We start from the raw sequence: 14,224 nt of genomic DNA, 5'->3' as shown, positions 1-14,224 counted from the left end.
ACTATCTAATTCGGCATATGATCTGATAAACTCTGCAATATTTGGAAAATGAAATTGCAAATACATGTTTTTCGTGTATCAAAAAAATGATATAATCGATCGTGGAATTATCCCGGAAGATTAGGAAGGAATCGGCAGTTGCGGGGGTATCGGTGGGTGGTAAAATGTTAAGAAGAGAAGGGTGGTAGAAAGAGGGAGAGAGAGAGCGAGGGAGAGAGAAAGTTGTTACGATATATCGGTAAAGAAGATTCCTGCTGCGAGCGAGGAGAACCGATTGAAAGCGTTGCAAGAGCGAAGTGAAACGAGAGGTAAACAAAGTTTGCGCAGGTCCAATGGATGCAGACAAAGTGCACGTCGCGGTCGGCTGGTCGAAAATAGCGAGCCAATGGCGAGCGTGTAAACAACGGCTGGAAGTGCGGTGATTGGCTGCACTGTCGCCAAGTCGACCATCGCGAGCCAATGAAAGCGTCGCCTCTGTCTCCTAGGGAAATTGCAGCAGAGGCTATCCTTTTCCCCACTCCGGCGCTACCAGAGCGAGCATACAGCATATTTTCAGTAGACTCGGCCATTTCCCTCGCGACGCGTCCCGTTTCTTTTTTTCCGAAAAACCGTGCGGGTGTTCCCGAAAGCCCTGCAAAATAACGCGACGCAAAAGGATGATACACTCCGGGCGCACCAGGCTCGAGGTAAGTCAACGACGATCAATTCTCCGGGAGCTGGCAAAACGAACAACCGAGCTCACTGTCGGAGATCGTGCGTGTCCAATGTTGTCATTGTTGAACAGCTGATTCGCTCCCCTGACCTCCGCGAATCACCACTGATGCCTCCCAAGCGTGAAAAATTCGGGAAAATCGATGAAAATCGAGAATCGTTCTCGTTCAGTTATACCAGCGTTGCCTGTCGATGGGCTTTTAAGGATCCAATGGGGTTCTGGTCACTTTATGGTGGATTCTTCTCTTCGACAGTCTTTCCAAGTGCATATATGTGTCTGTGTCTTTCTCTGTGTTCATAGTACATGCGTGCGAGCGTGCATGTTTGTACACATCGACCAGCCAAGTCCATCCTTTGTTCTTCCCATCACCTGCCTGCCGGACACTTCCAACTACAATCAAATTCTTCTTTCGTTTTTCCATTTTTCCGTTTTTTCTCCAGTCATTTTCCAACTTTTATCCCTAACGTACTCCTTTGTTCTCCAGTTCTTCGCTTCTTAATTCCAGTCTCCGTATACCTGCTGACGTAGGACTCGCTGTTTTTCACATTTTCAACCTAAACGCTCTCTCTCTCTTTCTCTTTCTCTCTCGCTCTTTCCAACTCTGCAAGATTTTTTCTGGCTGCTTTGATTTCTTAACGGTGACCCGTAAAACCTGCACGTAATTTTTATTTTTTTCCAGAAATTCTTGGTAAGTCTTTTCACCTTTCACCAATGTTTCCATGAGATTCTTTACATTTCACTTTTGCACGCCAAGTGTACACGTTTCTCTCCTTCTCTGTCAATCTTTATTACATTTTTGTTGTTGTTTTGCTTCCTTATCAGCAGTCCCCGTACGACTCCAACGCTCGCGTCGATTGTTTTGAGAAAATTCTTGCAAATTCTCTCCGCTTTGTCGCTCGTTCAACGAAAATGTTTCCTCGTTTTTGGTCAGTTTTCTGCGTTTTCACTCACTCTAATCTCATTTTATGGCTGATATCGCTCGACCATATCGCACAATAACGATCTATCTGTCCGACGCTCAATTTACATAGTAAATTACGCCATAACGCCGTGCATGTGTTGTGTTATTTAATTTTTCTCGTTTCAATTCGACCTCGTCCACTTTGAATTTTTTCGCCCATGTCCTTTTTCCTGCAGAGTCGCTTGGAATAAAGATTTCATGGTGTCAGGACTTGAGATTAACAAGGATGAATAATCGAGTGTGACGGGACGATGTTATATTGGAGAGAGACGAATATATATATTTTTGTCGTCAAGCGCAGAACGGCATGGATACAGGGTTTTATTTACACCGCTCGCACGTGTTAAAGAATACCTTGGTTATTCTCGATATCAACAACCGTGGCATCCGTTAAGTGCAACGTAATTTGATAAGAATGAGCATTCATAATTTATTAACACTGCTCATTGTCTTTTACTACCCACATATACATGCTCCAACAAGCTCACTCTCAGAACCAATGTAGGTGTATATGTATAGCTAGAAGCACTCACGCGCGCAGTACTTGCAAGTCGATATATGGAATTACAGTGCCATTCTTGATATTATCACGTTTAAAAATAGTTCATTTCTTTTCTAGCATTTTCTCGCTCACAAAAATTGAGCTTTAATACACCTCTGTTATTTATGTAATCAAATAAAATTAATTTTTCCCCTGATCCCTTCCACATTCTGTGTATATCTTTATTCTTTATTTTTTCTACGCACGTGTTTACACTTTTTACTTATTTTTACGTACTTCTCGTGAACAATAAGCTTTGTTGGACAAAGCAATGTTTCAGAATCGCTTGGTTTTTAGACTTTGTTTCATGCTCTACTGAATGTTTAAATATTTTGTCATTACTTAAATTATTTTTTATTATTTACAATAAAAATATTTAACACAATTTGGAAAAACATATTTTTGTAAAAGTAGTAGTACAAGAAATTATACGAAATTTCGTATCTTTTTTTTTTTTCACTATTTTCTTATATAAAAATAGCTTCCACTAAGATTATAAAGACCATTTGAACAGCTTTGGAGCAAGCCCGTATAAATTAATTTTTAAGAAAATTTATATCAGTATTGGTTATCGATTAAGTTATTACACTGCATCGTATAAACTAGATAATTTTTAACAGAATCGAACAAATAAAATTATAATTCGGTTGCTATAACAAATTCTCAGTTTCACCACCATGTATTTTAACAATTTAATCAATGACAATCACTGATACCTTTTTATAAATATGAATTTAGTCGGATTTGATTCGAAGATTCTCATTAGAAATTTCTTTCCACGAATTCCAAAAAAAAAAAAATCATTCCAGAAGAGGAAACGTTTTTTTAACGAAGCATCACGGATTACTCGGCTCACGATCATTTTGCCATTATCGTATTTTAATCCACCGAAACTCTGCTTCGCACATTTTATCAATCATTATTATGTTGCGCATCAATGAATTTTCACGAGTCTTATCGAAAAGTCAGGATTAATTCGGATTCCGTTCGATCGGATCGTCAATATTGATGGATCGCTGGAGTTTCTTGTCAAAATTAATTTAATGGTTAGGGGGAGGGGGGGCGATCCATTTTTTGCTCTCCCAAGGTAGAATAGAATATCTGCGAGCACGTGGTCCAGTCGAAGGAGATACGTTGTACGATGAGAATTCATTCCGCCCTTGGTAAGAATCAATCTAAGCAAGTTAACATCCAATTCCGCAATTGCTCAACCGTTTGCCTCGAAATTACCGGCGATTTGTCCCGGCGACCATTTTTTTTAGATCATAATGCAGCGTTGGATTATTTTATCCTTATTTTTCTTTCAAGAGAAGTTTAACGATTTCAGCGAACGATGAGCGTACGTAGAAAGGAACAATAATAAAACGATGATTCTCGAAGTTATGGAAAATGGATTGTTATGTTGTTTTTTCTATTCTTTTTTTACAGGAATTAAACAATGTTTTTCAAAAAATAAAGCGTTTATGGAATCATAATAAAGAGACTATTTTTAATCATTTCATTATTCAATATTACCAAATACAGTTTTATCTTTCTCCTGATTACCTTCCACTCTGATCAAGCTCAATCGCGTCACCAAACTATATTTTCAACTAAATTTTAAAAATGCCCTTCAATATAATCGTGTCTGAAAATTACTTAACACTTCATTCTCCATCTTATTTTTCTTTTCATTCTATTCTGAGAAAACACCGCACAATTTCTTGACTCGAGCAAAATTACCGATAATAACAAAGCTTTGTTTACCCTTAAAAGAGCATCGTGTTTGAGAGCGTAGCGAGCGGAATGAAGTTTATTGCTCGGGCGGAAAATTTTTAGAAGTATGTCTGAAAAATCTGTTTCGTAGGGTATTATAAAATTAACAGCGAAAGTATCATTGGATGATTTTAGGCAGCGTATTATAAAAAAATCCGGGGAAGGACGATAAGCAAATAAGCAACAATCGTGAAGTTTACGTCCATTGGAAAACTTGATTAAGAGAAACGTAAACTAAGGTCATAGGTGGGTAAGTAAGACTCAATACCCGAATCTACTTTTTCACGAATTTTTTTCTTAACTTTTATCATTTTTTTTCGTCTCCATTAATTTCAGTTTGCGCTATTTCCTTTTGGTGATAAATACCAATTTCTAACGAGAGTTAATGATAATTTTCCTGAGGAGAGATCAGGAAAACTATTGTACGGTAATTTTCAAAAAAAATTGACTTGCACCACTATCTTATATAGCTATATAATGACTCATTTTCTAACGCTTCATTTATATCTCCTAGCTTCCACCAGAGCGTTTGGTTTATCAGTTTCTTTATCCAATTGCTTGATTGCTTGATAAAAAGACACGACTGAGACTTGAATCGACCAATGAATTCTTCACTTTTTCTTGATTTTCTTCTTCAAACGTCTCGCTTTGTCCAAGCATCGTTAAGAAAGTGTATAGGATATTTGCTGATTGGATTTATTCGGTATAACTAAAATTAATCCATCACGTTTGGACAGTCGATATATATATATATATATATTTATATATAGGAACAAATTGACGGATTATACGGTTGATTCGACAGGTTGATTTCCTTAATTTCCTTCTAATGCCTCCGATTAATTCTGCCTGCTTATCATTTCATTAACTTTTCCGGTAACCACACTAATGAGATTCGAAGGGTAAAGTATCGCTGGTTAATTGAAATAAATAAAACATGAATGTGTAAAATAATCATTTGGTTCTCGTTTGGTCGTTCTCAATATTTTTGGATCTCCGAGTCGTCGCATTGTTTATTGACTACAATTGTTTGTGCTTTGGTGCAGTTTATGCGAAGATAATTCCACCATTTTGTTTTAATAAGTATGGCGTATAGTTATCAGTCGAAGGTGCTTGATTTTAGTGTGTTGCGAGGGGGATGGGGGGAGGGGAGTAGAAAGGAAAATTGAAGGGATAGACAATTAGAGACAAGATTTTAATGCGAGGGATTGTAAATTGGGATGTGTTTTAGAAGAAAGTAAGTCGCGTGGGCGTGGGAGGAGGGAACCAGGGTTTACAAGCTGTCGAGGAATCCAGTACCGGAAGTCAGTGGTGGAGACAGCAGCATCCACCCTTTCATCATCACCATCACACTCACCATCATCATCATCATCATCAGGCCAGTTATTATTCATCGCAAGCACACTCTTACAACAACCCTGTCAGTACCATGAAGCAATCGTACATGCAGGTTGGTCTATCATCCCCTCGAAAATTTAAACATCATTCTCGCTAAAAGCCCATCGAACAACACCATTTCCATTATCGAACGCGTGGAATTAACAAGAAACAACCATAAAACATATATTATCGTAGAATACATTTTTATCGTTCTTACAATATAGTTTCAAAATTATAGAGAAGAATCTAATTAAAAATAGGTAATTTTGATTAATAATTATCAAGTAAAGAATTGTCGAATCATCGCTTGTGGCAAGTTATTGCTTGCAGTGAAAGGAAAAAAAACAGTGAGCAAATAAAAGATGTCGTAATGGTTTCTAGGATGGTTAAAGGTTTCCAGTAATTTTTTGAGAACTTATCGTGGTACATAACCTAATTCTTCTGCTTTCGGTTTTCAGCTGACATGGGTATTTCACGACGATGAGGCACAGATCAACAAGAAACTGCCAAAAGAGCTGCTACTAAGGTACAAAAGTTAAATTACATTACTTCCATGACTCTTTAATTATTTTCCATCCGCCTGTGACTGAAACGAAAATTTATGATATTTAATGTTTTGCAGAATACTTTCATACCTCGACGTAGTGTCGTTATGTCGCTGCGCCCAAGTCAGCAAAGCCTGGAACGTATTAGCCCTGGATGGATCCAATTGGCAGAGGATAGATCTGTTCGATTTTCAAAGGGACGTCGAGGTAATGTAGGATGTGTTAAGAAGCGCTGGAAAATATTTTGGTAGATGGTAGAAATAAAAGCTTGAGACGATGCAGTGGTACATGTGTTGGAAAGTGGAAAAACTGAATATATGGTGTTTCACAGGGACCGGTAATAGAGAACATTTCAAGAAGATGCGGGGGGTTCTTACGCCAGCTGTCTCTGCGAGGCTGCCAGAGCATCGGGAACAACTCGATGAGGACCCTGGCTCAATCCTGCCCTAACATAGAGGAATTAAATTTGAGCCAATGCAAGAAGATCTCAGACGTGACCTGCGCGGCACTCAGCTGCCATTGTCCCAAGCTGCAACGACTGAACTTAGACTCCTGCCCGGAGATAACCGATATATCCTTGAAGGATCTCTCGGACGGATGTCCCTTACTCACACACATCAATCTGTCCTGGTGCGAGCACCTCACCGACAATGGCGTCGAGGCCCTCGCCAGGGGCTGCCCTGAACTCCGCAGTTTTTTCAGTAAAGGCTGCAGGCAACTTACCGACAGGGCCGTCAAGTGTCTTGCTCGATACTGTCCTAATTTAGAAGCTATCAACTTGCACGAGTGCAGAGTAATTTCACTTAATTCTGTCAAAATTTCTACCTTACCGAATGACTCATTTTAAACTTTAATTTTGTTAATATTTTCATTGGGATAAGTAGTTCATTCTAAATTTCATTTGCAGAACATAACTGACGATGCTGTAAGAGAATTGAGCGAGAAGTGTCCAAGGCTGCACTACGTGTGTTTATCAAACTGTCCTAACCTAACAGACGCATCGTTGGTCACTCTGGCCCAGCACTGTCCTTTCCTCAGTGTCCTCGAGTGTGTAGCTTGCACTCATTTCACCGATGCTGGATTTCAAGCTCTTGCCAGAGTAAATATTAATGAGAGTTAGCCAGAATTCAGGAGAAAAATATAGTCATAGAAATTTAATTTTGCTCTTTTCTTTGTAGAATTGCAGACTGCTGGAAAAAATGGACCTGGAAGAGTGCCTTTTAATAACCGATGCCACCCTTATTCACCTGGCAATGGGTTGTCCCAGGCTTGAAAAATTGGTGAATTTCTTTGAACGCTTTACTTACAGTACCATGTGAGACAAGTGTTTTGATATCAGGACATTAATAACATTGGACTGTCCTCCTTGTGCTAGATTTAACAAAATTCAACTATTTTTATCAATCGTTTATATGATTAGGAGACTTTCCAATAGTTAACCAAACGTAAAATATTTTATTATTCCATTGATTGACTCTCTTCATCTAAAATTAAATTATGAAGAAAGAGATAAAATTAATTAAAGCTTTCAGAGAATTTATATTTTGGGATCATTGCAGAGTTTATCACACTGCGAGCTGATAACGGACGAAGGTATCAGGCAACTGGCATTGTCACCTTGTGCAGCAGAGCACCTAGCAGTATTAGAATTGGACAATTGTCCACTAATTACTGATGCCAGTTTAGATCATCTTCTACAAGCTTGCCACAATTTGGAACGCATCGAACTTTACGACTGCCAGCTAATTACACGAGCCGGTATACGTCGACTAAGAGTAAGATTTGTCACGTACAAATATATTTCTTCAAAATATAATGTTAACGATTGCCCCAAAAGAAAGCTCAATAATTCTGTTTAAATTCATTTTTCCAACAGACACATCTGCCCAACATAAGAGTCCACGCATATTTCGCACCAGTGACACCCCCACCAAGCGCAGGAGCATCCCGACAGCGATATTGCCGATGCTGCGTTATTCTGTGATTCGACATTCGCGCAATGTGGAAGAAACTCATTCGGAAATTCACGAACCTGGTGGTCCACAATCGGTGATCGAACCACCTAGCAGTTTGACAAGGCTGACAGGGTGTGATTCATCCACCGTCTCAACATTCTCTAGCACTACTACCGTGGTGGCGATCGTAAATATCGTAAAGCAAATATTTGCTAGTATTACTGCGACTGCTAATTATGCTTCAACTACCGCTACTGTCGCTAATCGTTTGTACTAGTTAGTCAGATAGGCTCAACCTATCACGAATCGTTGGAGCCATCGTCTCTCCAAAGGAAAGAAATTCTTTGGTTTCACTGCCTGTACATAGTATATTCGTTATTGGAAATCTTACTTTCTTACTTCCTTTTCGTATACTCGATTCTCGCGAGTAATCCTATATCGTCACGAACGTATCGTTCGAGTCACCTGTGTAAATACATTTATACCTTATGTTCACAAGGGACTGCTCTAATCACGAGTCCAGGTAGATGTTAAATATATCCTCCATTTTTTTTAATTTTTTTTATGTTATAAGCATTGTTGTATTGCTTTTACGACTGGTCGATGCTTCGTTATAGCGAAGATGGTGTCTACGTAACCTGGATTTTTTTCCAGGTATTTGCTTCGATAAAATAAGACTAGGCCTTGCATCTATGACTTTCATCCTTGATGAGTCATGCAGGATTTTTTCCAATGCTGTACTCTCTAGGGTTTTCCGTGGACTTTCTCCTAGGCTTATCTAGGAGGTATTCATGGATTTTTTTAAATCCATCTTGATGTTTCATCGAGTTCTTGAAAGAGGACTAAGTTCGCGGCGTCTAGGAATATATATATATATATAGCCGGGCAAAGTTTGAGGGCTACCGCGAGTTTCTTTCCTTTCAATGGAGATCGTGAACTTGACTCGGCGCACAATTCACTTAAGAGCAACTCTAAAGGTCATCGTTGATTTTTACGAGCGACATACATTCGAATATTATCCTTGATAGCCGCACGAAACGGCTTTAGGATGCATTTCAGCTCCCTATGTGTATTTTAAAGCCTCATCGCCAATCAAAGCCCATCATTTTCTTCTTATTTGTGATTATAATCAAAATTTCTAGTCGATGTTATCCTTTTTCTCAACTTTATGAGTTAATCGCCGTTTTGCTTTAAGAAGGAGACGGTGGGCTTTTAGCTGTCGGTGAACCAATCACGTTTCTCCTCTCAACAGTCCGGACTTTTTCCCCTTTTACTGGTCAAGGACTAGGAGAGCACAGACTGATAAACGAATCAAAGTGTTAACCGATTTAACTACACTCTCAGCACACGAGATGTTGATATTTTTACTTCTTAAAATCTGAATGTGACGCTAATGATGAGTTCATCTCTCTTGGCGCAAAGCTTTAAATCGTGTCAGGAAAGTTTGTAAAGAGATTTTCCAAACAACCGAAAAGTTGTACTAGCAAAAATAGATTTTTCCTTTGTTTAATTGATATTCAATCAATAAATGTGTGTGTGTGTGTGTGTGTGCGCGTGCGTGCGTGCGTGCGTGTGTGTGCGTGTGAGTCTTCCAATGAGAAAACAGTTTTGGAAAATGATATCTTTAATTATCTGTATTAAAACTCGATTTATTAGCTATTATATAATGGTTTCAAAAGTATCTGAGAAATTTTACGGCTGATTTGGGAAAGGTCCTTCAGGCTCCTGTAACTTTGATTCAAAATGTGAAAGAGCGCAGCGTTTATTGCGTTAAATCAGATAAAGTATCAAGTTCTAATCCTTGGTAGCGTATAAGGTCGCATATATCTAATACTTAGAGTTTAACAAAATAACGGATGAAGCAATTATACATATACTATACACAAACACAAGCGTAAACAAGTATATAAGATAAGATATATTTTATACGCTGCATGTCATCTTTAGAAAAATAACATGATCATCGCTGGAGAGAGTAAATATTTAAGAAAATTAATTAAGGAGTTCATTGCTATTGATACTGCAAATTTATTCTACGCGCTTTTGAGTTTTCTTGTTAACGTTACCAAATTCTCACAAATTTTTTGTGAAATAATCAAACGATCTTTAGTTATCTGTATAAAATAATTTTATTTGAAAACGATTGAGAAGATACAGATTGAAAAAGAATATATCTTTCTGTCTCTCGGAACATGACCAATTTTTAGTTATCGAATAAAAATCATTAAACTACAGTTCACAAAGGCTTTTGTCCAATGCAATTAGGCAAAATAATAATTTTTAAGTTGCTGTCGATCTTAAAAAATTTTATCTTCTTTGTTGATATTGCAGAATTAAAAGCAGAAGATAAAATTGTATAACGGATTTCGAGATAAAAGGATTGATCTATAAGATATTGTTTGTCGAGTGGCCTTGGGTGAACTTTCTGGATGTTAAGAGATGGCAGGGTTTCCGCCAAATTTTCGAACTGCCATTATTCAATCAACTAACTATTATCTAGTATATGAAACTCTTAGCAATATTCTACGATCATACGACTTGCATTTAAAGGAATAGCTTTGAAAAAAAGGAGGCATAAAGAAAGTCGGATTTTTTGTACGCTATAGGGGCTATTAGCGATCCTGATAAACTTATTCCTCCTGGTCTCGGTTTCCGTTTAATATTACAAGTAAATTTAGCAATTGAAAGCTTGGAGGGCTTAAGAGGAGCAACGCGATAATAAGATGACCGTCATGTGATCGCGCTGGTCGTTGGAAGCCTTTACGATTCATTTGTTATATTACGTGGGTAAACGTTACCCACGCGTCACTGGCAATTTGTGTATATTCTATATATATATATATATATATATATATATATATATTTCATCGCAAACGTTCCTTTTTTCACGATGAAACGGAATAAACGAATCCTACGGCCGCCATTTTGCGGAAGGCCTTAAAATGCGTATTTCGACGAAACGTTATACTAATATGCAAATAGAGACAGACAATGATTGAGGTGAGAAGAAAGAGGAATGAAAAGAAGGAGAAGCGATATTATATTCGATAACACAGACTATCCGTCGGATAAAACGGGCAGATCACTTCTGTACTTTACGAGAACACATTTTTGATAAGTCGAGCCAGCGTTTTGCCGGCAAAGCGAATTTCGTTGACGAACCAAACTAACCAATAGTGAATGGTCAAAAAGGCATCGATGAAGATTTGCGAAAACTAATGTCATTTCTCGTGAATTTCATCCGTGCCTCTTCGGCGCATTGATATTTTATTGTCGAAGAACAATGCTAAAAGAATCCACGAAGCGATACCGAAGAAAAGTTGAAGCCGAGTGGTCGAGCAAGTGTTTGGCTGTGCAATAGATTAGGAAGAGAAAGCGAAACGTGTGTAATAGAATTTGCGAGTGTGCGTATGCTTGTGAGAGAGAATGAAAGTAAGCTTAGGTATGTATGAGAAAAAAGAAGTTAGGGTGAAAAGAAGACAGAAGAAAGGAAGAGAGACGATAATCGAAGTCAGCGAAGACAAATTGTTTTATCGGCGATTTTTGGCATTTTCCATTGCTAGGAATATTTTACACCGAGATATTGAATACGTTGAAAGTAAGAAAAATATAAGGAATAGGGGAATTTTTATTGTTTAAGCTATATTGACACTGTAGCTCTGTATAAATTTGGCTGCACAATCTGCACTAATGCGATAAGTTAGAAATTGATAAAATGATTATCTTCTTTCAGCTTTTTGCTTAAAAGGGACAGTGCACAGCGAGGTATAAACTTTTAAGGTGTAAACCACGAAAACAGATTTTACACTGTGCAGCATGAAAGGCTACTTTTGAATAAATGTGTTTTCTGTATGTTAAATGTATACTTACATCTCGTATTCAGTATCCTGGTACAAAATAGCTCTTAAAGAGAATCGTGTGCACAGCCTCTTACCTTGATCTCAAAATTTGTCAGTCGGTGATCGCAAATGAATTATTAAGTTCCTATGAAAACTTTAAAAAAATATTTAACGGTTTTCGAACATTCGTAATGTAGGAAAATTCTTTTTCACCGAATTTTGAAAAATCGTCTTTTGTCGTCGATTACCGATCGGTTAAGTTTCGGGATCAATATGTACAAAGCTAGATAAAGCACTAGGTATGCGAGGAAAATATAGAAGCCTGTAGATTTATACAAACTTGACTTAGCACTGAATCTAATAAAGTTCGATTACTTGTAGATTATAACTACTTCATTGTTGTGATTGAGGAAATTGTGAAAAAGAGAAATGCACCGAGCACACGAGACTCTTTCGCCGAAGGATTATTTTCGGGAGCGGAGATAGCCGCTGAAATTCTTCCCTCAGAGTTTTATGTCGTCCTAATTGTTGGGATTATTTTTAAGGGACTGGGCAAACTGGCCCTAAGGCCCTGAAGGGATATAGACTATCTCAGCTATCGAGAAGACGTTCTTACAAGTTTTTCCGTACAGAATACAGATTCACATTGTAGCTGATTATATCGTCACTTCGCTGCTTCGACAAGTTGCAGTCTACCATGTATATATATTTTCATTAATGTATGTATAATAAAATATATTCGAGACAATCTCTAGCAAGTTTTTTCCTGTGCGTTTTTGCCTAAATGTGAGAGATTTGACCCGGTATGATTCCAGAGTAAAACTAAAAGGGGAATGAGGTAGGGATACTAAAATACTATTCGCTATGTGCACACCTACACATTGGTAGTCAGGTAAGAATGTGTAGTGATGCATATGCATAATATCAGCGCTGACTGTCGATAAATTTTGTCATTTTTGCCGGACTTTTTTTGTTTATGTATATTGCTACACATTCTTACCTGACTGCCAACGTGTAGGTGTGCACATTGCGAATACATCCAAAGTGGAAAACACAGATGGGTTATCGTGAAAGCTAATACCAACAGGGTCCTGGATTCAAGCAGTACGGATCTAGCTCGAGTTAGTGCGGCTGGCGTACTTAAGTAGTAAGCGGGCAGCAACTTCCTCGTAAACGAGATTGCTCCTCGCCAGTCGCCGTAGTCATCGAAGTAACTGAATACGTACCTGCCAAATTGAATTAAAGATTAATTGATAGTAAAAAGCATTTATAATACGATATTGTAGCTTATATGTATAAAAATGCTAAAAATCCCAATCTGATAAATAATAATAATTATTTCTTTCATAATCCTTCTACTTTTCTCAATATTTAATTAAAAATGGGTGTATCCAACCGACAGCAACGGTCTCAGCCGCTAAGTAAAATATACTTATGATTGGTCAATTTTAACTAATCAACCAACCAATCATACGCGGATTTTACTTAACGGCTGAGACCGCTAGTGTCGGTTGGATACACCGAATACCCATACACCCAAACGTGTCTTTCAGATCATCGAGGTTATGTTGATCTAACCTAAAGATGCGGGTAGTACACGCGCGTGAAACGTGTGGAGGGTGTGGAGTCAGTGGAGTGGACACGCCACGCGGGGTCAGCGGACGCGCCGCACGCCCTATTCAAAAGTCCGCGCCGCGCGTATACTATTTCACGCGTTGTGACTTGTGTGATGTCCAATGGTCCAATTGTATCGATATTTTGTATCGATACGTACGTATCGTAGTTCGATAAATCAATATTATACTGTATTAATATATCGATACACACAACTTACAGACTACAGTATAATAACAATAACCTACATGTTTTTTAATAAGAATACAAAAATCTAAAGAAAATATCTATTATCTATTTTGATTTTAATGAAATTAAAAATTTACTCATGTAAGAAATGAACTTAACTGTTACATGTTGGAGTTGGTATGTAATTATTAAGAAGGAAAAATAAATTGGACTGTTTAAAACACATCGTTTCTATTTTACTTTAAACTTTATTTAGATCAAAATAATTATAAAATTACTAAACCTATAAAATAATTAACCTTTTACATTACATCCAGTCTTCAAGGGGCAGCGAGCTTAAGAATAGTAACTGATGTAAGTGTTCTCCACTCAAACGATTTCTACTTTCTGTTACTATTCTACCTGCTTTTGAAAAAAGTCTCTCACATGGCACTGAAGATGCAACAGCTGCCAAATATTTTTGACCTAATTTGCTTAATGCAGTATTATTCATTTTCCAAAATTGTATCGGACATGCATCAATATTAATAGGCAACTGACCCAAATAAAATTTTAAGTCGTCAGGATATTCTCTTGGATTAAAACTATGTCTTTCTTTGGATTGGTTTACTAATGTTTGATGATATAACCAGAAACTATTATTATAATTAATATCCACAAGATTATTCTCATCTTCTTCGTTTAGAATTGTACTGTTAGTCATGGTTGCTATATCCATTATTATTTCAGAGCA

At 37.7% G+C, this 14,224-nt stretch overlaps 1 protein-coding gene across 3 annotated transcripts; it reads left to right on the top strand.

The window, feature by feature from the left end:
• Window positions 1-518: 518 nt before the first annotated feature.
• On the top strand, window positions 519-12,426 carry LOC136776324 (F-box/LRR-repeat protein 20). 3 transcript variants are annotated; one of them, XM_066731758.1, is made up of 9 exons: window positions 519-686; window positions 5,204-5,419; window positions 5,808-5,875; window positions 5,972-6,101; window positions 6,226-6,687; window positions 6,802-6,993; window positions 7,073-7,174; window positions 7,454-7,669; window positions 7,771-12,426. In XM_066731758.1, exons 1-9 carry the CDS (start codon window positions 657-659, stop codon window positions 7,876-7,878), a joined length of 1,524 nt encoding a protein of 507 aa, XP_066587855.1. In that variant the 5' UTR covers window positions 519-656; the 3' UTR covers window positions 7,879-12,426. The 3 variants fall into 3 exon arrangements, with proteins under 3 accessions (XP_066587855.1, XP_066587854.1, XP_066587856.1); XM_066731757.1 differs by having other exon boundaries at window positions 5,201-5,419; XM_066731759.1 differs by lacking the exon at window positions 5,204-5,419.
• The last annotated feature ends 1,798 nt before the right edge of the window (window positions 12,427-14,224 follow it).

This window comes from Prorops nasuta, unplaced genomic scaffold (assembly GCF_024137725.1).
Source record: "Prorops nasuta isolate Cenicafe-Biocafe unplaced genomic scaffold, Cenicafe_Pnas_1.2 PNAS00009, whole genome shotgun sequence".
In the NCBI taxonomy this organism is placed as follows: Eukaryota; Metazoa; Arthropoda; class Insecta; order Hymenoptera; family Bethylidae; genus Prorops; species Prorops nasuta.
The sequence above is the reverse complement of the archived record's forward strand: the minus strand, read 5'-3'. Positions and strand labels throughout refer to the sequence as shown.